General features: G+C 42.4%; 2 protein-coding genes across 3 annotated transcripts in view; one reads left to right on the top strand and one right to left on the bottom strand.

Annotated features, from left to right (window-relative positions):
• Positions 1-1,547: 1,547 nt before the first annotated feature.
• Positions 1,548-23,349, bottom strand: fam167aa (family with sequence similarity 167 member Aa). Of its 2 annotated transcripts, none has more exons than XM_048530689.2 (3): positions 22,785-23,349; positions 10,668-11,158; positions 1,548-4,900 (listed from the first exon to the last, which is right to left on the bottom strand). In XM_048530689.2, exons 2-3 carry the CDS (start codon positions 11,031-11,033, stop codon positions 4,637-4,639), a joined length of 630 nt encoding a protein of 209 aa, XP_048386646.1. In that variant the 5' UTR covers positions 11,034-11,158; positions 22,785-23,349; the 3' UTR covers positions 1,548-4,636. The 2 variants fall into 2 exon arrangements, with proteins under 2 accessions (XP_048386646.1, XP_048386647.1); XM_048530690.2 differs by having other exon boundaries at positions 10,668-11,152.
• Positions 22,819-24,121, top strand: part of si:ch73-340m8.2 (proto-oncogene tyrosine-protein kinase LCK) — a 136,424-nt gene continuing 135,121 nt past the window's right edge. Inside the window, exon 1 of the mRNA XM_048530684.1 lies at positions 22,819-23,018. The gene's annotated coding sequence lies outside the window, so the exon portion shown is untranslated. The remainder of the gene's footprint in view (positions 23,019-24,121) is intronic.

The following is a 24,121-nucleotide window of genomic DNA, read 5'->3' as shown; positions in this document are numbered from 1 at the left end:
AAATCCACTTGCTGCAGGAGTAACGTTACAAGACATGCCCCTTTTCACAATTCTTGCTGCTGTGCTTCATGAGTTTAAAAATCCCAAAGTCACCTTCACATTGTAAGGGAAGCTGTGTGTGCAAGCTAAGTGAAGGATACGGTAATAGGTGGGCAGGTTAAAGGGTAGTGCGCCCTGTGGACAGTGTGGCAATTGGGTAGGGAGGGTAGGGATGCTGAGGGTGCCATTGAGGTGTTGGATTGTGTCAAGAGTAGGTGCAGTGTGCAGTTAGCAGTATGCTGGGTTCAGCAGGACTGGATTCAGTCAGTACAGTGGTTTTAGCAGGGCTGGGCTAGACTGGGGGTTTGTTACACCCCGCAGGACTGTGTATGGCAAAGAGGTGTTGACTCCAGCAAGGATTGGTGGGGTAGAGTGTCAACTCCAGCAGGATCTTCGAGGTAGGGCTGGTGAACACTCTAGTCCAAATGAAGGATTGAGTGGTAGAGCATAGGGGGAAGAAGGTGCTGTCAGCTCCTTCAAGGCCAGAGATATTGGGGTGTCATGTTCCAGACTGACATTTGTGACTTTACATAAAAGTTTTGGATAGGAATAGTGTGCAAGTGTATGGTGGAAAAGCAGGAGATTGTCACTACACAGTGATCTTTTTTATTCATTCACGGCTGTGGGCTTCGCTGGCTGGCTGGCCAGCATTTATTGCTCATCCCTAGATACACTGGAGAAGGTAGAGGTGAACCGTTTTATTGAACTGCTGCTGTCCATTTGTTGTAAGTAGACCCACAATGCCCTTTAGAGAGGGAATTCCAGGATTTGGACTCAACGACTGTGAAGGAACAGTGATATAATTCCAAGTCAAATGGTCAGTGGCTTGGAGGGGAATTTGCAGGTGCTGGTATTGCCATGAAATGATAGTTGTTTGAACAGCAGATGCAGGCATGAATGGCCTCCTTTTGCACTGTACACTGCTCTGATTCTGCCATGCACAATTAATTGCCACATAGCGCACAGTACTACAGAAAGCAGCTCGCAAATTTTGCATAATTTTGATAGCACAAACATTGCCCTTAACAGTTGAAGTCAAAAGTTTGTACCTTGCATTTATCAGGACTGAACAGTAAGAAAGCTAACTTTCTGGAGAAAGCCACAATTTAAATAGATTGAAATGAGCAAGATGAAACTGTAGTTCGAGGACCCATGGGAGCTTGGAATTTAGTTGAGCCTGGATCCATAAATTTCCACCATATGAAATCTCCAAGAAATTAAGATTTGGGGGTGTGGATGATGATTCTGTCCACTGCATTAGTATCAGTACTTTAACGCTGCCTGCTAACATTTTGGATTAACCACAGAATCCTGTGGTCCAGCAGAACTAAAATCTGCTGAGAAATAGCACAGTTTTCACTCTGCGCCTAGTAAGGACCCCAAAACTTCAGAATTTATCCAAGCAGCACAATGAAAGTTCAGAATTCCTCTCTTCCAATTGCGATGGGAAATCCCACCACCTTTGATGGGAATCAGTAAATCACAAAATTGACTTTGGTTTGCTCTAATAGATTTTTATTAATTTTGATGATGCCACAACAAAATTATTGCTACTGATGAAGAGAAACTTGTTTTTATTCCATGGAGATTGACAATAATAACTGATCAATTTAAAATGAGAAATGGAAAAGAGAGCTTTTGATTCTTCAACAGGAATCACGTCACGCTATTTTTGTGTGAAGCGAAACAGTTAGCAAACAGCCACCAAAGGACCAAAAAAAATACAAGGTATTGCGGCTAGTCATTGACTTTCTGAACTTGAAACAAATACATTCTGGATGAAATGCCATTGCTGAACATCAATGTCATGTCATATCAGCATCTGTCCATGGCCAGCAGTGTATTTGTATCAGGATGTTATAGTATGGTTGATTACATGCTGTTTGTTACTCAGATGGATTTTTTCCTATCAAATATTCCTTAACTATGTGTTAATTTAGCAGTACCTATGCTAATTTTCCAAGGACATTTGTTTCAAATATTCACTTTTTTTATCCATGTAAATCACAACAAAATACTTGTACACAGAAGGCATTTTGACATAAAGAGAGGGTCTCATTCATCTTGTTCACTCTCTCTTGCTGCTTTTGTCAGCCAGTGACAAATAGATCTTGGATGGCTGTCTATGTTCATTTCATCTGTGTAGTAATATTTTGACAAAAAAACAAGACCAAGAATTGAATAAGGGGCAACACTAATCATGACAGAAGTATGACTTTTTGTGTTAATTTTCCCCTCTGAGGTTCAATGGTTGGTATTGAACCATACAGATTAGGAACATTGACAGTTCATTGGATAGTTTCCAGTGAACTGTAACTCTCCCAAGAAGTTTTGCACGGGTATTAGGCTTGATTGAACAAATAGTCTGCTTAGACTCATGAAGAATAGCCAATTAAAATTTAATTGAATGGTTATTAATCCCACGGAACCATTCTCCAAGATAAATCACTGCTATCAGAAGAGACAGAAAAAAACTGTAAAAGGAATGGAAACTGAAGTTTCATGGGAACTTAAAATATTGGCCTAGATCTTCCACCAGCAGTTGCAGAATATTCACCCTTCAGCACTACCCGTATTTCAAACAGCCAACATTCTGTACAAAATTACTGCTCCTTTTTGGCCTGTGCAATAATTCTCTATGTGAACGACTGCAGGCTTTCCATTCTACCATGGTAAGAGCAGGTATTTCCTTAATTTGTATCTTATTATTTGCCTGTATGGTTCCAGGGGGTTGTTTTCTAGCAGAACAATGGTCCCACTAATTTAAATAATTTTAATGAATCAGTTTAATCATTGTTGTGAAGTCTGTAAGAAATCTTGACTTTCTTCGCATTGAGATTCATTCATATGTAGAGACAAATATGCATCAAATCAGAAATTAATTTGATTAGCTTTCTTTACATTTCTTGTTTACTGTTTTGTACTTTCTTATCTTGCCTTTGTTGGTTTTTTTTAAACACCTCATATCCCATTCTGCAGGTGATAAACACAGGCAAGCAAACCATTTCTGGATCTTGGTCAACGCTTATCTGTTTCTGGTTACTTAGGAATGATGGTAAGACTGTCAGTGATTCCTTGGTAGTGATTGGCAGCCCCGAGTGAAATTTTGGTGAGAATATAGGATTCTTCATTTTGGGAATTCTAAGTGTAAAACAGTATCTGCACAGTACAACATATTGCTGTTTTAACTTGCTATGTTACACAACTATCCGGATCATCCTCACAAAGTTAATTATCTAACTGCTTTCCTTTTTATAAACTACTATAGTGCATTGGCTTTGTTAAATATTTGACTACAAAAATCTGATTTGAATTTTTACTGCAGTGTCTCTGAGATTTGACTAATTAACCTCTTTGTGGGGCCGAGTCTCATTTCAAGGTATGTTTGCCGTTTTCTGATTTTAGTTAGGGACATCTGAGGAGGAAGCAAGTTACCTGGTGTAAATATTAATGGTGCTCTGAAAATTCCAGTTTTCTAACTGTACACTTCCAGTAGCAAACTGAATCATGTGAACCTTACTGGATCACAATTTGTACACTAATAAAGTTCATGACCCAATTCTGGTAAGGTCTGGGTAAAGAGGAGAGTGATTTTTGCACAGACTGCAAGAATGGTGTCAGAAGGCATTTTCTACAGTTTATAGTAGTACTATCCCAGTGTCTTTTAAAATTATAAACCAACAATGGGCTATGATAATCCAGTGGTTCTATTTACAGGCCCTCCAGCCATATATTTTTTGTCTAGATATTGGCCCAATAAGGGAAACTGGTGCTTATTCTCGATTATCCCTACTGTTACCTTCCCCAGATTCGAAAATTCGGTGTGCTGTATAATGAGCAGCCAATCCATAACTGCTTGTTTCTACCTGCACTACAGTTATAAATTACCCACTTCAAGAAAGTAACTAAAATAAGGTGTAATTACCAATTGTTTACACTTTTTCCATGAATATTGTAATAATGCATTCAACCTCAAAGTCCTTCTCTCCTGATCACTAAGAAGGTAAGATATTTCATCACTGGAACCTGACTCGGGTGACAGAATTGGTCACAGGATTCCTAGAGATAGGAAGTGTAAAAATCTTCCCAGGTTTACTTCTTCTCACCTCCAATGGTGTGTGCTCCTAATATATATTGGAGGAGATGGGATTTTGTGGTCAATTAGCCTGCAGGTACCCTATTTGGAGGATTTCCATTACACATTGTCTGATACAGCAGCAAAAGTTGCTGTCTTTGGAAATGGCTGAAGGCAAGACTGCAAAAAATAGGGCACGAAAACTTAGAAAAAGGAACAATTCTCTGCGTAACAAAGTGTAGAGCTGGATGAACACAGCAGGCCAAGCAGCATCTTAGGAGCAGGAAAGCTGCTCCTTTTGGGCCTAGACCTGAAATGTCAGCTTTCCTGCTCCTAAGATGCTGCTTGGCCTGCTGTGTTCTTCCAGCTCTACACTTTGTTTTCTTGGATTCTCTAGCATTTCAGTTCCCATGATCTCTGATACGTTTCTCTGCATAACTTCTCTCCACTTCTGAAGCTTACTCTAGTCATCTCCAAAGAGAAACTGTTAACAGTATGAATTGCACAGTGCTTTCAGTAATTCTAACACAAAGAAAACCTTCTGGAATTAATGTTCATTTTAGTAACACCGATAAGTTTGAGGGGTGCTGAAAGTGTGAAGGCATTCGTCACTGGGAAGTCACAAAACAAATCCGACAGTTCATCCCTCTCCTCCAGTTCATAGGTGGCATCATTAAGCATTCGCTGGTGAAGGTGGCAGGTCTGTTCAATCTTCAACTTGTTGATGTCACTACGAAGACGCATCAATTGTCTTGCCAGCTGCTGGTCTTGCAGACGCATTTCCGTCTGGTTTAAAAAGAAACCCTGTGGATTAGTACAAGCAGCAAAAACACAGTCACATGAGTTCAATAAACAGGCACATTTTCTCAATTAGAGATAGTAGGAACTGCTGATGCTGGAATCTGAGATAACCAAGTGTGGAGCTGGAGGAACACAGCAGGCCAGGCAGCATCAGAGCATGCATTCCTCTGATGTGGCCTTGTTATCACATTTTCTCAATTGCTCATCTCAGCAGAAGCACAAGATGTTGGGCCATGCTTCTGAGTTATGCCTGTGCCTTGATCGGAACAGATCAGCTGAACTAAGAGGACCTTCTATACTTGATTAAAAACCATGCCGTAACCAAATATATTTAGAAAAAATATGTTTGGGGGTCATTCAAAATTGACATTTTACTTCTGGCAGATTACATTTTCAAATAATAATGGGCTTTGTGTGCTAATTACTCTTGTCAAACTGAAGATGGGCAGTGTAATTGAACAGTAAGGCAATCCTTCTATTGCTCCATAAGTCATGCATATGGAGCCTAATATCAGTATTCACTAATATCTGAATAAACTTACTCCTTTTTGGGGAGATTGAACTCCACGTCCCTTCTTGTTTCCAAACAGTCCGCTGCCTATCATCTACATGTTGCCTATAGCTGAATTCATTAAATTATCCTAATATCGCTTATCATCAACTGATGGTACCTTTTGTCTTCAAGATTTGAGAACCTTCAGGACTTTTTTTTTCCAGGTTACGGTTGTTAGAGGTCAATTATTTCAACTCCAGGACAACTCCACAGGAGTTCAGCTGCTTCAAAATATGACCTTCCCTCCATCTTAACGTAAAAGTGGAGGTATTCTATGACGGCTGCACAAAGTTTAGCACCATTTATAACTCCTCAGATACTGATGCAAGCCATGTCCAAATACAGCAAGACCCAGACAATATTATAAAATTGGGCTGACAAGGTAATATTTGCATGGCACTAGTGCCAGGCAATGACTATCTCTGAGTGAGCAAATCTAACCACTTCCCTGTGACATTACCATCACTGAATCGCTCACTACCAACATCCTGGGGGTTACCATTGATCAGAAACTGAACGATAATCAGCATATAAATTCAGCACTTTGGCTAAAAGAGTAGGTTAGAGGCTCGGGATCTTAGTAGCAAGTATCTCGCCTCCTGACTCCCCAGAGCCCTACAAACATATATTTCCTCCACTATCACCGCACCAGCTCGAAGATGCAGTGCAGAAATTCACCAAGGCTTTTTAGAAAGCACTTTCCACAGCCAAGACCACTACAATTTCAAAGGATAAGAGTGGCATGTACACGGGAACATCACCATCTGCAAAATCTCTTCCAAGCCACTCAACATCATGACTTGGAAATATACTGCTGTTCCTTGCGTCTCTGGGTCAAAATCCTGAAACTATCCCCTCACCCAATGCAACAGCATGCAAACACCAAATGGATGGCATGGTTCAAGGAGGCAGCTCACCACCACTTTTTCGAGAATAGGAATGCGCAATAAATAATGGGCCAGCCAACCATACTCACGCTTCCTGAATGATTAAAAGGTGATTTGTTGAAATGAAGCTGAATTATAGATTTTACTAATATTTGCCACCAATTTAATAAAAACTAAATTTGCATCAGTTTTTAATTGTTGCATAGAAATCAATACAACCAAATGTTTGTGCTGTTAATGTTGTGAATATATCTGGGCTATATCCTACAGTCCCAGTCTACGTGTGCGTTTTCAGGGCATGGTGCAGAGTTGGCTTGTAAAATATGTCACTATGATAACCCATCACCACCTTGTCCACCCCTGAATACTAGGGATGGGAAAGGCATCCCTTGGTCTTCTTGCCCTTAGGCCTATTGAGACCCTTGCATGATAAGTTATTGCCCACGTAAGACCCATAATCCACTTCCACTTCCATAATACCATGAAAGATGGATAAGAGTGAGAATGCCATTTTTTTGGGAGCCTAACAGGCAATGCCTAAAGAAATGCACACATTACATATCCCCGATGCTCACACCATACTTTTTAATATTTGGGCTTCCCTGCTAAAACCTGCTCCCTTAGCCAATGCTCCTTATCAGCTCCACCTCATCTCCAGGGCACCTGATCCTTCTCTGCCGGAAATGTGGAACTTACCTTGGTTCGATGCCTATCTTCAAACTTTGTGGGCCTACTTGCAGTCTTAGTGGGTCTTGAATAGAGGAAGTCCGACCCTCGGTCGTAGAATCTCTACACTGTGAAAGTAGGCCATTTGGCCCATCGTGTCTACACTGACCCTCCGAAGAGCATCATGCTGCCACTTGTAATACCCACTTGGCAATGAAGTCTGGAAGCATAGACTTGAACTGCAGGCACATCAGCAACTGACACTGAAAGGCTGCATGAGAGACGTTTTCAATGCATGGACAGGCACCCAGCTCACAGATTGGATCAGGCTACATCTTAGCCCTCATTCACTTAGCACCTACCTGTACACTCAGCCTACATTCCCTCTAATTTTCCTGTTGCTGCACGGGCTTCCAAGGATTGCAACAGGCAGTGGCATTTTGATCCAAATGTCATTCCATCGATCGATGTGTACAAAATCTCCAAGTGGCTGAGCACCGGCATAGTTTCGGGGAATCTTGCCCATATCATCTCTGCCTTGCCTTGCTGTGTCAATTCACATAGTCACAAAAACAAGCAGCCTGCACTGCTGCTCAGCAGTTCTCAGCCAAGGAGGCTGCACATCTTACTGTATGGCACTGTGCTAGATCAATGTCAGGCCTGCATCATGTACCAGCAGGTTACGTAACAAACAGGGGGATTGAGTTTAAGAGCCGCAAGGTTATGCTGCAGCTCTACAAAACCCTGGTGAGACCACACTTGGAATACTGTGTCCAGTTCTGGTTGCCCTATTATAGGAAAGATGTGGAGGCTTTGGAGAGGATGCAAAGGAGGTTTACCAGGATGCTGCCTGGACTGGAGGACTTGTCTACGAGGAGAGGTTGACTGAGCTTGGACTTTTCTCTCTGGAGAGAAGGAGGAAGAGAGGTGACCTGATCGAGGTGTACAAGATAATGAGAGGTATGGATAGAGTCGATAGCCAGAGACTTTTCCCCAGGGCAGGATTGACTGCCACGAGGGGTCATAGTTTTAAGGTGTTAGGAGGAAGGTATAGAGGAGACGTCAGAGGGAGGTTCTTCACCCAAAGAGTTGTGAGCGCATGGAATATTTTGCCAGTGGAAGTCGTGGAAGCAGAGTCATTAGTGACATTTAAGCGACTGCTGGACATGCACATGGACAGCAGTGAATTGAGGGGAATGTAGGTTAGGTTATTTTATTTTTGGATTAGGATTATTCCACGGCACAACATCATGGGCCGAAGGGTCTGTACTGTGCTGTACTTTTCTATGTTCTATGTTCACAATGCATATGCAGCAAGTAGACAGCCATGTCTCAAACTCTTGGGGGACTTGTCCTTACTGAAGCTCAAGGAAGCAACTAATAGAAGGGAGGTCCTGGTCCATTAAGTCAAGCACAGACACTGATGCTAATCCAGGGGATTGGCCATGCTCAGGCATCTAGTCAGTGTTTTATTGGTCAGGGATTTTATCTCTGCAGTCTAGGGAGTGGGTAAATCCTTTGTGGCTTCTTAATAGCATGTTTGTGGGTTTGGCCAACACATCAAGGGCATATACGTGCGTTGCCTGTGGATGTCTTGTCATGTCACTTGAGGGAGTGGGCCATTTTCAGTCTGTTGGATCTGTCCACAGAAACTGAAAGGTGGTGGGATGTGTGGCCTCTGCTGCAGGATTGAGTGTGGCAGGTTGGTTGTGGGGACTGGGGTTGCAGGCTCTGGGCCAGGGTGCAGTACCACTCTGCATGGGGGTAGGGAGGTGGAGGCAAGATTTGCAAACGAGTGACATAGGAAAGCATGGCTGGGAGCAGTGTAATGGGGGTGGACTTGTTGGGGGGGGGGGGGGGGTGGCGGTGGTGGTGCTGGGGATTTGGTCCACATTCTGGAGCACCCCATCTTCATGTGGATGGGCAGTATATAACCACACCAGGCGTGATCATCTCATATGCCATGCTAGTGGCTGTGTGGGAAAGGTAGGTAGATGTAGACAGGTTGGGTTGGAACTTGGTGAAGTGTGAAGCCTGTGGGGATGGACTACCGCAAAGAAGATATGGATGTTTGGTGCTCAGGCTGAGATTGACAGTCACTGGTTTAGGATCATTCCCTGTTGTCTTCCATCGTGCTGGATATCCAAAGTGCGCAATGGGGAAGAAAATGGCTGCGAACACACTCTGAGTGGACGAGGCAGGTGATTTGACCTGTGAAGGAGGGGCTGTAGTAACAATTAATTTTCAGGCTTCTAAAGGGAAAGAACATTGGCCACAGGCACCTACTCCCTGGCCATCCTAAGCATTGACCCTTTGTGTTGAACTGCTCTGGCACTGCCACTGCTGGACAACTCTTTGGCAACTACACTTTTGTGCATAGAGGGAGCCAAACATTATGGCTTCTAGATGGTGCAATAGGCTCTTATTGTAGCTCTCCATACATGCAGCCTCATCTGTGGCCATGAAGTGCCGCCGGTTGGTGTTACAACATGTGTAGTGCCTACACACAGATACTCACAAACACATGTCAGTTAATATCAGGAACATTTATGGAGAAACAGATAGTGACATGCAAACCTTTTCTGACAGTGCTACAAACTGTTCTTGATAGGTTTTCCTTTTTCTTCTTTTTCACTTCTTTTTGAATACTTATGGAATGTCGGCATTGCTGGCTTGGCCAGCATATATTGCCCATCCCAAGATGCCCTTGAGAAGATGCCCTCTGAAACCGCTGCGTCCATATGCTGCTGGTAGACCCATAATGCAGGTAGAAGGGTTCCAGGATTTTGACCCAGTGACACTGGAAGAACGGGGATATATTTTCAAGTCAAGATGGTGAGTGGCTTGTAGCAGGACTGCAGGAGGTGGTGTCCCCATGTTTCTGCTGCCCTTGCCCTTTAAGATGGCAATGGTCATGGGTTTGGAAGGTGCTGTCTAAGGATTCTTGGTGAATTTCTTCACTGCATCTTGCAGATAATGCACACTCCTGCTACTATGCGTCAGTGGTGGAGGGAATGGTTATTTGTGGATGCGGTACCAATCAAACGGGCTGCACTGTTCCTGGATGGAGGCAAGCTTCGAGTGTTGTTGGAGCTGAGAGTATTCCATCACACATGTAGTTAAAGATATGCATGCATTGATATTCATGAACACAGCCTTATTTTATATTTCACTACCCATTGACATTTTGAATTGACATCACTATGTTGGTAAATAAGTATACTTTCTTTGAAATGAATGGTCACACTCAGCAAGTTGTTGCTGCGAATGCGTTTGTTCTTTCAATGCAAAGTTGCTACTTTGGTGCTTGTGAATAGTGTTTTTCTGGATAAATAATATGTTTTAATGATGGACTGAGATAAGTATCTTCACTGTGAAATTTGTTGACATGTACACAGGGGTCAATCTGCTTTATGGCACAAATAGGGACAGATGAATAGCAGCTTTCAGCCACTAGCTTAATTCTTCAGGCAAATACGTTTAAAACTGAAGTAAACTGAACTGAAGTAAAACCAGGGCAAAAATAATTACACCAGTTCATCTTAGTATTATTCATTTCCTCGGCAATGCTCCTTTAGGAGAGCCAGATAAGGAAAGCACGTTTTGTTAATCGTTTAAGAATAAAAGAAAACATGCTTGAACTTACCAGTTCCTTCCGGAGCCAGCTTAGTGCTTCATCCATATTCTCAAAGCCACTAAATTTTCCTGAAGTCAAGTTGCCATCACTGAGAGAACTCCCACTGAGCTGCTTTTGTGTTCTTATGAAGTTACTGGGCTCCTCACTGGGTTTCTTTGTCATTACCAGCCCTTGGTCCTTTGGCTTTGAGCTTTTCCAATCTTTCCCTTCAAGTTTGGCTTTCCACTCTAAATAGGAAGGTCTTCTGGTTTCAAGCCTCAGTTTTTGAGTGAGTGCTTTCAGACTCCTCAGATGGTCATCATTCTGACTCTCTGGGTTGTGCTGTCCGTCTTCGAAAAGTTTTGCTTCAAGCTTTGGCACAGACTGTGTAGCCATTGTGTCTTTGTTAAACTGTAGCTGTTTTCTGTAAGAGATTCTCTGAGATCCTGTTCTGATGAGCTGTGTTTAGAAAGGTTTCAAACTCCCAGTATTGAAATTTCTTTTCATTTAATGTACTATTCCTTGAGGAAACAAGATTTAATTAAAAATTTGCTTTAGAGATATTATTAATGCTTTGTGTTTTAGTGGCATTTCTTTATGGTGCAACATTTTGTACACAATACAGCATGAAGTTAGATTTGAAAAAGAGTTATTGGATATGATATTAACTCTACTTTCTCTCCATAATGTTGCCAGACTGCTGAGTTTCTCCACTTTCTGTTTTAGTTTCAGATTTCTAGCATTTGCGGTTTTTTGTCTCATTTATGAACTAAAATAACCTGCTTTTACAGTGATACCTTAATACTTTTGCCAATTTTCTTTAAATATAGATTCTAAAAGTTCTGACGAAAATCATGATATCAATAGAAGCAGCACAAAAGGAAACTGAAACTATACAAAAGACAAAGCTTTAACTTCTCCTGGCTGTGTGCTTCTCGAAACAGCACATTTCTATGTGACCAAAAGCAATAATGAACTCTAAAATGATAGTCAGAATTCAGATATCATCGAATGATAAGACTACTATATTTAGTGTAAATACACGTTGTTATCAGATTCAAAGTCCTTTCTTACCTTTTTTGGTTGCCGATGTTGCAATAATACTAAATCTAGGCTACACAACTCACAAACAGATAGTGATGAACATCGTGAATCTACTAGTGGGTTCTTCCATTCAGCCTCTGCAAATTTGGCAGGGGATGGCTGGAAAACCTGTTTACAGCTCTAACTAGGTTTTATGCCTAAGCTGCTACAGCTGATTGGGAGAACACTACAATCCAATGAAGGATTGCTGGATGCTGGGAAATGTTTCTATAACTGTCAAGGACTTCCACCTACATTGCGCAAACTGCAAATGAAAACTGCTGACAAAAAGTGGAAAATGAAGAGTGGGGTTCACAGCAACTAAAAATGACTGTGATAAACTATCTGTTGCAGAACAGTTGATATGTATTGCTTCAGAGATAATGGGAACTGCGGATGCTGGAGAATCCAAGATAACAAAGTGTGGAGCTGGATGAACACAGCAGGCTAAGCAGCATCTTAGGAGCACAAAAGCTGACGTTGTTTTCAGAAAGTGTCTAGGCCTTTGTGCTCCTAAGATGCTGCTTGGTCTGCTGTGTTCATCCAGCTCCACACTTTGTTATCTTGACATGTATTGCTTTATGCTTTGCATACATTGCTGTCAGCTTATATGATTGAGATAAAGCGGAAAATAAAGAGAGGCCTGTGCCTACTCCCCCACTAGTGCATTGATAGTCATCTTGATGCTGAATCTCCAGCTTCACCAAATGTAAGACAGCCGAGCACACAGAATGAGATGTAAGTGATACCCCACTTCTAAGGGGCAGTTCTGTCCTTTGTTAACTGCCACCTTAACTGTCAGCAACATGATTCAGAGGTCAGCAATTTGCAACAGCCAGCTGCTACCTGTCAGTTGAAAAGTAAATGATTGACAGAGAAAAGCCAGTGGCTATTTTGTAAACTTATTCCCCTGCAGATTCAATTTTTAGACAATCCTTTAAATAGGTTTTAACTGTCTTGCTTAACACAGGTGTGCAGCTGCCTGAATAGGTAAAATAGGGTACCCTGCTGCAGAAACTGAGCGTGATTTAAATATGCAAGTGAGCAGAGAATGCAATACTGGTCATTGAGTAGTCCACCAGCAGCTCTTACAAGTTTTTAAAATCAGTTTGGGAACATTGGCATGGCTGGCCAGCATTTATTCCCTGTACCTAATTGCCCTTGCAAAGATGGTAGTGAGCTGCCTTGTCGAAACACTGCAGTCCGTGTGCTGTAGGAAGACCCACAGTGCCCTTAGAAAAGGGATGCCAGGATTCTGACTCAGCAACAGCGAAGGAATGGTGATACATTTCTGAGAAAAGATGGTGATTGGCTTGGAGGGATACTTGCAGTTAGTGGCGTTCCCATGTATCCGCTGCCCTTGTTCTACTTGGTGGAAGTGGTTGTGGTTTTGGAATGTGCCATCTAAGGATACGTGGTGAATTTCTGCATTGCTTCTTGAAGATGATGCACAATGCTGCTACCAAGTGTGGTGGATGGAATGGTTATTTGTGGACGTGGTGTCAAACAAATGGGCTGCTTTGTCCTAGATGATGTCAAGTTTCTTGAGAGTTGTTGAAGTTGTACCCATCCAGGCAAGTGGGGAATATTTCACCACATTCCTGACTTGTGCCTTGTAGATGATGGACAGGCTTTGAGGAGTCAGAAAGTGAGTTAATTGACACAGTATTCTTAGCCTCTGATCTGCTCTTGTAATCACTGTATTTATGTGGTGATCCAGTTGAGTTTCTAGTCAATAGTAATCCCCCATGACATTGTTGTGGAGAATTCAGTGATGGTGACACCATTGAATGTCAATGGCTGGTGATTAGATTGTCTCTTATTGCAGATGGTTATTGCCCAAGTAGAGTCATGGGCAGTAATTGACTGAGTTGGATTTGTCCTGATTTTTGAGCATAGGACACACCAGAGCAATTTTCTACTGGAACAGCTTGATCATGGGAACCGTTAAGTTCTGGAGCATTAGTCGTCAATACTATTGCCGGAGTGATGTCAGGGCCCACTGCCTTTGCAGAATCCACAGCCTCCAACCATTTCTTGGTACTATATGAAGTGAACTGAAGTGGCTGAAAAACTGGCATCTGGGGATGTTGGGAACCAGTGAAGGAGGCTTTGTCCTTATCTTTTGCACTGATAGTTTGGGCTCTTCAATTAGTGAGGATGGAGATGTTTTTGCAGCCTTCTCCTCAGGTAAAGTTGTTTAATCATCCACCACCATTTATGACTGGATATGGCAAAACTGCAGGACTTAAGATCTGATCTGTTAGTTGTGCGATTGCTTAGTTTTGTACATGCTGTTTGGCACACATGTAGTCCTATCTGGTAGTTTCACCAAGCTCATACCTCATTTTTAGGTGTGCCAGGTGTTGCTCGTGGCATGCCCTCCTGAATTCTCCATTGGATCAGAGTTGATTCCTGGCTTGATAGTAATGGTTGAGTGGGGTATAAGCTCGGCCATGAGGCTGCAGCTTTGTGCTGGAGTATGATTCTGCTGATCACCCACAGCGTGTCATAGATGTCCAGTCTTGAGTTGCTAGATCTGTTCAAAGTCTGTCCCATTTAGCACAGTGACAATGCCACACAACATAATGGAGGTTATTCTCAATGAGAAGGTGGAATTTTTTTCAGCACAATGATTGTGCGATGGTCACACTTACCAATACTGTCATGGACAAATGCATCTGTAGCTGGCAGATTGGTGAGAATGAGGTCAAGTCTGTCTTTCCAACTTGTTTGTTCCCTCACCACACGCTGGAAGCCCAGTCTACCGGCTATGTCCTTTTTGTGCTGCTGCTGAACTACTATTGGTGATGGACATTGAAATCCCTCACCCAGAGTACATTTTGCTCAACATGGAAGAGTAATGATTCTTCAGCCAAGGGAGAAGGTGCAATGTAATCAGCAGGTTTCCTTGTCCATACTTGACTTAATGACATGAGACTTCATGGGGTTTGCAGTCAATGTTTAGGACAGATAGGGTAACTCCCTCCTACCTGTGACAGCACATCTACTAGTTCTCTCCCGTCAGTGGGATAGGACATATCCAGGGATTGTGATGGTGGTGTCTGGGACATAGTCATACTCATGGAATCTTATCTTACAGACCATGTGGCTTGACCAGTCTGTGAGACCACTCTCCTAATTTTGGCGCCAGCTCCCAGATGTTAGCAAGGAGGACTTTGCAAGGTCAACAGGACTGTTTCTGTTGTTGTCACTTCCGGTGCCTAGGTTGATGTCAGGTGGTCATCTGTTTTCATTTTTTTGCTGACATTTCATAGCTATTAATACAACTGAATGGTTTGCTTGGCCATTTCAGAGGGCGGGTGAGAGTCTATGTAGGCCAAACCACATGAGGTTGGCAGATTTCATTCCCTGATGGGCACTAGTGAGCTTGATGGCTTCTTCCTAACGATTGACAATGGTTTTATGGTCATCAGTAGATTATGAATAGCAGATTTAAAAAAAAAGAATTTGAATTTCACCATCTGTAATGGCAGGATTTGAACATTAGGTCCCCCAGTATGCTAGCTAAGGTTCTGGATTAATAGTCTAGCAATAAAACAACTAGGCCATTGTCTCCCATTTACAAGTATTGCTGAAGACTGTTCTAGAGAGGGAAAGATTCTAGGCTGTTTTTACAAGAAATCAGCTGTTTGTCAATTTTGGTGAGTTTCACAGAGGATTTGTCTCTGTGAGTCCTAGCAGTTTTCTCACATGATCTTCCCAAGCATTCCTCATCACCTATGCATGCCTCTGTGGCGTCACACACATCATAGGCCATGATCAGCATCTCACAGGATTCCTGACGTAAGTGCCATCCTTAAACTCCAGCTGTACAATCGCTAGTTTGGCTATCCACACCTGTCCTGCACGATTCCTGTCAATTCTCTCAGATATGTGGGACAGAAGGAAATTGACAACCTGCTTTGCCACAAAAACCTGGAGATCTCGATGGGCAGGAGATACATGGTCACTGTCCATGGAGAATGCTTTGAGATGTTGGTGCTTTGTATCCAAATGGGAAACCTGAAGAGGTGAGCAGCAAGCTGCAGTTACCAGGTTACCATTCTGACTTTCATATCGGGAATTGTCACCATCTATCTGATGGGTATGAGAACGGAAGACTACATAGTAATGAGGATGTTAATGCATGCTCATAAACTTCTTACCATTTACTAGAGAGAATCTCACCTTGTCTCTTGGTTGGAAAATGGGATTTATTGCTCGTGATGCCAAAGAGAACCTCACATATGGCTGGGAAAATTCTACTCTCTGTTTTTTTTTTTAAGATTTATGCCTGAAACTGATTTACTATTATCTGAAAGTGGTAGGCAGGCAGCAACAGAGTATCCCCATCATCCCTACAGCATGCTGGTTAGTGTCCAGTGAAACCTAAACCTGAGAACGATCCTGATTGTTGTCTTACGTGAGTATCATCCAGTTCAGGCCTTCTTTTGGTCTAAGTTAGCAATCCCTTTTGATATCAGTGCTGCACATTTGCACACAGCCAGCCTGTACCCGATTCCCCACCTCAACAAACTATCCTCACAGCCCATTTCTCCATGTAAAGCTTTACATTAATTGATTGTCCTCCCACGAAAACTAGATCCAGATCCTTGAGGACAATGTGATCACCTTTCAAGTCTTCTCTCTGTTAATCTGGATATGCTAGTTCTTTATGGGATAATTTTTTCCTGTTGATGATAACAAGAACAATTGTCTGGTTAGTAGAAACAATTCTGAGCTGCTCAATCAGTGCATTGAATAAAGTTGTGGATTCAACTGCTGTGGCTGAGCTTTATTGAAACACAATGGTTACAGCATGGAAGGAATCCACTAAGCCCATGATGGCCTTGCAAAGCAGTAGTCCACTTGGTGAAACTTCCCTTCCTTCTTTCTATTGCTTTGATGTTAAGCGCATGTTCCCTCTCAGAGGGAATTTAGAACTAGGGGGCATGCCTCAAAATGAGGAGTGTCCCATTTATGGTGGAAATGAGTAGGTATTCCTCCTTTGAGCATCATGAGTATTTGGAATTCTTTAATGTGCTGTGGAGTCATTGAGCTTGTTCAGGTCTAAATTGTTCAGATTTTGATTGAAAAAAGGATCAAGTGTTTTGGGGGGCAGGCGGGAAAATGGAGTCAAGGCTACAATCACATCAGCCATGATCTTATCAAATGGTGGAGCAGGCTTAAGAATCAAACAATCCATTCCCGCTCTTACTTCTTGTGTTATTATGTCTCATATTTTGTATTAATCGAAGTATCACTTCAACATTATTTGCATCATTTTGGTGTACTATTATGGGAGAAGAAACACGGAAGATACAGTATTTGGATTAGTAAAACAATTTTTATTACTGTTTTATGTTTCATCACCGTTTTATGTTCCAGTTAAAAACTTATATCAAGTGTTTGCAGTTCACACACTTGTGGTTAGATATTCCAGTGTCATTTTATAATACAGAACATTCCAAAATCCAGAAATCACTTGACCCCCAGCGTGCTTTTAAGAGCGCTTACAGTCTGATAAAATTCTTTAGCCAATTTGGTCTTCAAGAGGGCTTTGCTCAGGAACTAAACCTTTGCCAAGGAAAAGCTGCCGCTATCATGCCCTTGCAAATATTTGAAGGAAATAACCCTTGCCAAGCATTTGGCATTCTGCAAAGGTGGTTCTATATTATGGCACCTAAAAGCAAATTTGAGGGTTTTGATGTCTATTATTCTGACAGGAGACCCCTTACCTTGGTCACTATTTCTGTAAAGAAGAATTTCTAGATATGGATCCTAAATTTTCTCACTTAACTTGAACCTGCGACCCCGTTTTTTTCTTACAAAGTAACTTAAAGCAGCTTCTTGATTTATTTATTCTGTTCACCTGTCAAATGGTCTTATTCTGTTCCTGCTGAAAATCCCAATATATTCCAACCTTTCCTCACAGCTCAGTCATTTGACACCAGAGATTAGTTTTGCAATTCTTTTCTGCACTGCCTCCCATGACTAAACATTGTTCTTGCTTGTCAATGAAGTTCTGAAGAAGGGTCATTTTCTATTTCCTCTCCGCAGATGCTGCCAGAACTACTAAATTTTGCCAGAAATTTCTGTTTGTTCTTCTGATTTCTACAGTTCTTATAGTTAGTTTTATTTATTATGACCATTATGGGATGAAAGCAAAAAAAAGTATAATAGTACATATATCCACTTTCAGAAAATATTCTGGAGCAACAAATGAGCTTACTTTGACAGTGGAAGCACGTAATAAAAAATGGTAAGCCAAATAGAGATGAGCAGAGCAGACTTCAGTGAATAAAGATTAAAGAAATGCTAGAAAGATAACGTTTCAAAACTGAAAGAACTGTGGATGCTGTAAATCAGGAACAAAATCAAAGTTGCTGGAATAGCTCAGCAGGCCTGGCAGCATCTGTGAAGGGAAAAAAAGAGTTAACTTTTCAGGGCCAGTCTCCTTTTCTAAGAACGGATAACTTTTCTACTTATACAATGCAGTACACTAGTATCTCATCTGTTTTTCATTTATATAAATTATTCAAATATCGGCACAAAGAGGAACAATATTAAAGTTATTGTTTTGCGTCCAGCAATCCTTCCTCAGAATTCACTGAGTTCTGGGTCACTGGACCCTAAACATTAACACTTTTTTTCCCTCGCAGATGCTGCTAGACCTGCTGAGCTTTACCAGCAACTTTGTTTTTGTTCCTGATTTATAGCATCCACAGCTCTTTTGATTTTAATTAGAAAGATATTAAAGTTTGCAAGTGATACGAAACTGAGGGCACATGATAAAGAATGCATAAAACCGCAGGATACTCAAATATTTATTTGTTGGACAGATGGATGGTAAATGCAGTTCAATACACAGAACTGTGATATGGCAGTGGCATATTACAGTTCATTCAGGGAGTGCTGTGGCAATGTGCACAAAGGAGTGTCCAAGATTCTATCAGATGGCTGACCAGGAATCTTTCCAGCTCCTGCTGCCTGCCATTGGCATGTGTTGGAAGGATTTGCAGGTGAAAATTCAACCTGTTTAGATGCATTTTGGACACACCTCCTTGGCCAACAAATAATGCATGGGATCTGAATGTGGAGTTTCTGGTTCAGAGGCAGGAATGCTGACCAGTGCTCCATAAGACCACCACACAAAGCTATAGTGTAGAACATAAGAAAACAATAGTAAAAGGATGAATATTCTAAATAGTCAGATTCTTATTAAAATGATGGAATGTATAGACTTCGCGTCATAGAAAATGCACAGACTTTTGTTACAGTGGATGTGCACAAGGAAACAAATTGGCTTATGTTACGTTGAATATAATGGAAAAGATGACTTCTGAATTATACAAAATATTGGGCGGACCACTTTTGATGTGTTTTGTAAGTTCTAGGCACTCCATTATGAGAATGATATCAAAGCCACGGAAAATGTACCGCAAATAATTGATCAAAATGCCATAAATGACAGACCGTAGCTCTGAAAACATTCTGAGCGGGTAAGGAAAAGATTTGAGATTTGATAGTAAAGTGGGATCTGAAAAACTCCGTCAGTTCAGACATTCACCAGTTATAGACAGACGGAAATGTACAGAAGGCCTATAAATGGGGGCACACAAATTCTGAACTACGTAGCCAATTTTTACAAGGTCTTGTTTTAGGAAAATATCTCCATCTGTCAAAACATGGTCACCAAAGTCAATAGCAAGAAGCCAAAAGGAAGATGGCTTTACTAGCTGTGAATTTCCTGGCCAGATTGTGATCAGCTTGGCGTGTTGTCAGGTAAGAGGAAATGTCATGGTCTCTTCATTAGCAGAAGTAGGGCCCACCCAGTGATCTGAGTCATTACCTGAACTTCGCAGACAGAACACTTCAGAGAACAGTGGAAATGATGGCTCAAGCAATAAACAGCTGGGATCTGTAATGCTGGAATTCTTTCAAGAAGCAACTCTCTACTACAATGATCTTTATGTCATTATTGAACCAGCCAAGATCCATGCAAACTGGCACTTCCAGGAACATTTAAAATAGAGTATCAAATTCTGACCCAGAGACAGCAAAAGAAACTTCTTGCAGCAGATTTACACTAGGAGCAATGGTGCTTGGACTTCCAGTGTCATACTTATCGACAGAAAATGAAGAGACATTTAGAGGAGTTTTTGATACAGCGAGAGATAATTATTAGAAGACAGAAGTGGAAATTTAACTTGTTGAACCAGGCAGGAGTTGATCAGGGCAGGGACTGATCAAGGCACGGGTTGATCAGGACACATGGTGGTCAGGGAAGAACCTGGCACCGTGAAGCAGAAGTGCTAACCGCTGAGCCACCATGCCATCCATCTGTTGGGCTGCCTATTGGAGGTCTTAATACCTCACGAGCATTTATGAATGAAATTTCTGTGTTTCTGACTGGTACTGCCTGAAGTTTGCCTGAAAAGTGTGGATGGATAGCTACGTGAAAGTGTAGTCACTGGAAATATTGTGAATGGAGGGAAGTATAGTGATAGTCTTTAAGAGGACATGGAAAGCCTGGTGAACTAGGCAGAAACTCAGCAGATTAAATCTAACAATGAATAAGTTTTCAAGAAGATGTCGCTTGGGTTGTGGATGAGGTTGCAGACATGCTCGCTGAGCCGGTGGGTTTGGTTCCAAACATTTCGTCACTCTGCAAGGTAACATCATCAGTGTGCCTCTGATAAAGTGTCAGTGTTTCGTCCTGCTTATTACGTGCCTCAGTTTGTTTGGGTGTTTAGTACCACTTCCAGTTCTGTTTCTCAGTGGTTTGTATACAGGGTCTAATTCAGTGCATTTGTTGATGGAGTTCCAGTTTGAATACCAGGCCTCTAGGAATTCCCTGGCATGTCTCAGTTTGTCTTGTACAATTATGGAAGTTTGTCCCAGTCAAATTTGTGTTCCTTGCTGTCCATGTGTCGTGAGACAAGTGAGAATTGGCTGTGCTTCTTGGTGGCTTGTTGGTGTAACTTTCTTCTGGTTTGACCTACGTAGTGTTTCCTCACAGTCCTTCCATGGCATTTTGTATATTACACCGCTTTTGCCAGTTTTGGTAATGGGATAATTTATGTTTGTCAGCAGCTGTTGTAGGGTAGTTGTAGGTTTGTGGGCTACTCTGATACCTAGGGTTCTGAGTAGTCTTGTGGCCATCTCTGAAACGTCCTTGATGTACAGGAGGGTGATTAGTCAGTCTGATCATGTTGTGTCGTCCTGCTGTCATCTGTCGTCGGCAGTTAAGAGTCAACCACGTTGCTGTGGGTCTGAAATCACATGTAGACCAGACCAGGTGAGGATGGCAGTTCCTTCCTTAAAGGACATTAGCGAACCAGATGGGTTTTTCTGACAATCAGCGACAGAGTCACGGTCATCATTAGATTCTTAATTCCAAATATTTTATTGTATTCAAATTCCACCATCTGCAGTGGCAGGATTTTACTCTGGGATCCCCAGAATGTTATCTGGGTCTCTGGATTAACAGTCCAGAGATAATTGCACTAGTCAAACAGGGACATGCCAGGGAATTCCTGCAGGCCTGGTATTCCAACGAGAACACCATCAACAAACACCTTGAATTAGACCCTGTGTACGAACCACTGAGAAACTGACCTGTAAGTGGTACCAAACACCCAAAAAAACTGAGGCTATAAATAACAAGTGGGACATAACACTGATGGTTCACCAGAGGCACACTAACTATGAGGGGGTGATGAAACATTTGCAACCAAACCCACTGGCTTGGCGAGCATGTCTTAACAAAGTGAAATTTGAAATGACACATTTTAATAGAAAAAAATTAGAAAAAGCAATACAAAATAAGCAACAGAATTCAGTGGATACTGAAACAGCAACAGCTTTTGCTACGATGTTTTTAAGATAGCAGGATAGATTGAAAAGTGGCTAAAAGGCACACAGGATCCTGGGCTTTATAAATTGGCAGATAGAGTATAAAAGCAAACAAATTATTATGAATCCTGATGAAATGCTGGTTTGGCTTCAACTGTGATCAATTCTAGTACAGAACTTTAGCAAGTGTTTGAAGGCTTTAAGGTACAAGTATTATTCCAGAGATAAGGAACTTCAGTTGCAATTACCTGAATGGATTGGGGAAGCTGGTGTTCTCCTGAGTGGAGAAGGTGAGGGATTTGCTAAAGGCATTTAAGATCATGACGGATCAGGCCAGATTAGGCAGAGCACATGTATTTCCACTCGCAGAAAATCAAGAACCTTAGGACACTATTTTAAGACGAATAGCAAATCAAGGGTGGTGCGAGAAATACTACCTGGTGAGTGGTTAATGCATTTTCTTAGTGTGGTGGAGACAGATTCAATTGTGACTTTCAAACGGGAGTTTAATAAGTGCCTGAAGTGAACATCCTTGCAGGGCTACAGGGTATAACAATGGAGAGATGGGTCTGGCTTAGTTATTCTTGCAGAAAGCTGGAACGGACTCTGCGGGATGAATGGCTTCCTTCCGTAGTGTAACCATTTTGTAGGGTCATAACGTCCCAATCCTAAGGTACAGAATATTCTGGTCTAAACTTATAAGAGGTCTGCCTGACTAGTTTACTCCTCAAATATTTCATCAAAATGACTAGTTTCCCATTCTGAATCTGAAGATTTTTTCCCCAGAGTCTGCTTCTCTGCAGACGATCTATATTTTATACTTTAAATATAAAGAATATTTTGAACATTTGACAATTCGAAGTTATTAGACTCTGTTGAATCTATAATTGAGTCAATGACGGGGTTCATTTCCTTATCGTTGCAATAAATACTCTACAGAGGGGAATCCTTTGTGGTTGGCCCCAGATGGCGCACATAAAAAAAACAGATTCCGGGAAGGGGGCTTAATGGGTTAAGTGCTACCCCGCCAATCCACTTCGTTTCACCTTCTCTAACGTTCGGCACCATTTCTTCAGGTAGATACAAAAGCAATCAAAAAACAAACCCGCTTTCCCCTTACAACGGGGCGTCTGTTTTGATGAACCAGTAAATATAATCGAATGTAAACCTCTGTTCACGTAGCAAGGTAGAATGTTTGCTCACCTATATTTACCGAAACACGGACCGATGAATTACCACACGCTGCCGATCAGTCCTGTTCATGTTGTCCGTGCTGCAGGTTTCTACACTGAGCTCTGTCTATCATCTACCTGCAGTCAGCACCGTGGTTTCATCAGAATGCAAGCCGCACGTCCCGCGGGCTTGGGTGAGGGCGTGGTGGTTTGTTGGAGAAGCTGGGATATCTGCGTCAGGAATGTTGCCAGGAGAACGCAAAAGGTATTTTGCAGCCAGTTGTTCCTCCCCGTTCCTTGTCTGTGATGCAGACTTGTTTCTGTGCCTCCCCTACTCTTTGCTACCGACAGGGAATGGAACACCGGTTCTTTGGCTGGGTCCTAATGCCGTCGAATATTTACACTTCAAACTATTCACTGAAATTGCCGACACAAAGAGGGATTCGTACAAAACGCCAAGTATTTGTAAAGTATTGTTCCACTGCTTAATTGTAAAACAAGCTCATAAATTGTCAGATAATAAAATGTGAGGCTGGACGAACACAGCAGGCCAAGCAGCATCTCAGGAGCACAAAAGCTGACGTTTCGGGCCTAGACCCTTCATCAGAGAGGGGGATGGGGGGAGGGAACTGGAATAAATAGGGAGAGAGGGGGAGGCGGACCGAAGATGGAGAGTAAAGAAGATAGGTGGAGAGGGTGTAGGTGGGGAGGTAGGGAGGGGATAGGTCAGTCCAGGGAAGACGGACAGGTCAAGGAGGTGGGATGAGGTTAGTAGGTAGCTGGGGGTGCGGCGTGGGGTGGGAGGAAGGGATGGGTGAGAGGAAGAACCGGTTAGGGAGGCAGAGACAGGTTGGACTGGTTTTGGGATGCAGTGGGTGGGGGGGAAGAGCTGGGCTGGTTGTGTGGTGCAGTGGGGGGAGGGGATGAACTGGGCTGGTTGAGGGATGCAGTGGGGGAAGGGGAGATTTTGAAACTGGTGAAGTCCACATTGATACCATATGGCTGCAGGGTTCCCAGGCGGAATATGAGTTGCTGTTCCTGCAACCTTCGGGTGGCATCATGGTGGCAGTGCAGGAGGCCCATGATGGACATGTCATCAAGAGAATGGGAGGGGGAGTGGAAATGGTTTGCGACTGGGAGGTGCAGTTGTTTGTTGCGAACTGAGCGGAGGTGTTCTGCAAAGCGGTCCCCAAGCCTCCGCTTGGTTTCCCCAATGTAGAGAAAGCCGCACCGGGTACAGTGGATGCAGTATACCACATTGGCAGATGTGCAGGTGAACCTCTGCTTAATGTGGAATGTCATCTTGGGGCCTGGGATGGGGGTGAGGGAGGAGGTGTGGGGACAAGTGTAGCATTTCCTGCGGTTGCA

Source organism: Stegostoma tigrinum, chromosome 4 (genome assembly GCF_030684315.1).
Source record: "Stegostoma tigrinum isolate sSteTig4 chromosome 4, sSteTig4.hap1, whole genome shotgun sequence".
Taxonomy (NCBI): domain Eukaryota; kingdom Metazoa; phylum Chordata; class Chondrichthyes; order Orectolobiformes; family Stegostomatidae; genus Stegostoma; species Stegostoma tigrinum.
This window is presented reverse-complemented; position numbering and strand designations above follow the sequence as displayed.

Bases quoted from the DNA above. Each gene is read 5' to 3' on its own strand.
- fam167aa (XM_048530689.2), bottom strand. From the start codon at position 11,033: ATGGCTACACAGTCTGTGCCAAAGCTTGAAGCAAAACTTTTCGAAGAC. The intron at 4,901-10,667 runs GTAAGTTCAAGC...TTTTTAAACCAG, and splicing joins GCTGGCTCCGGAAGGAACTG to ACGGAAATGCGTCTGCAAGA.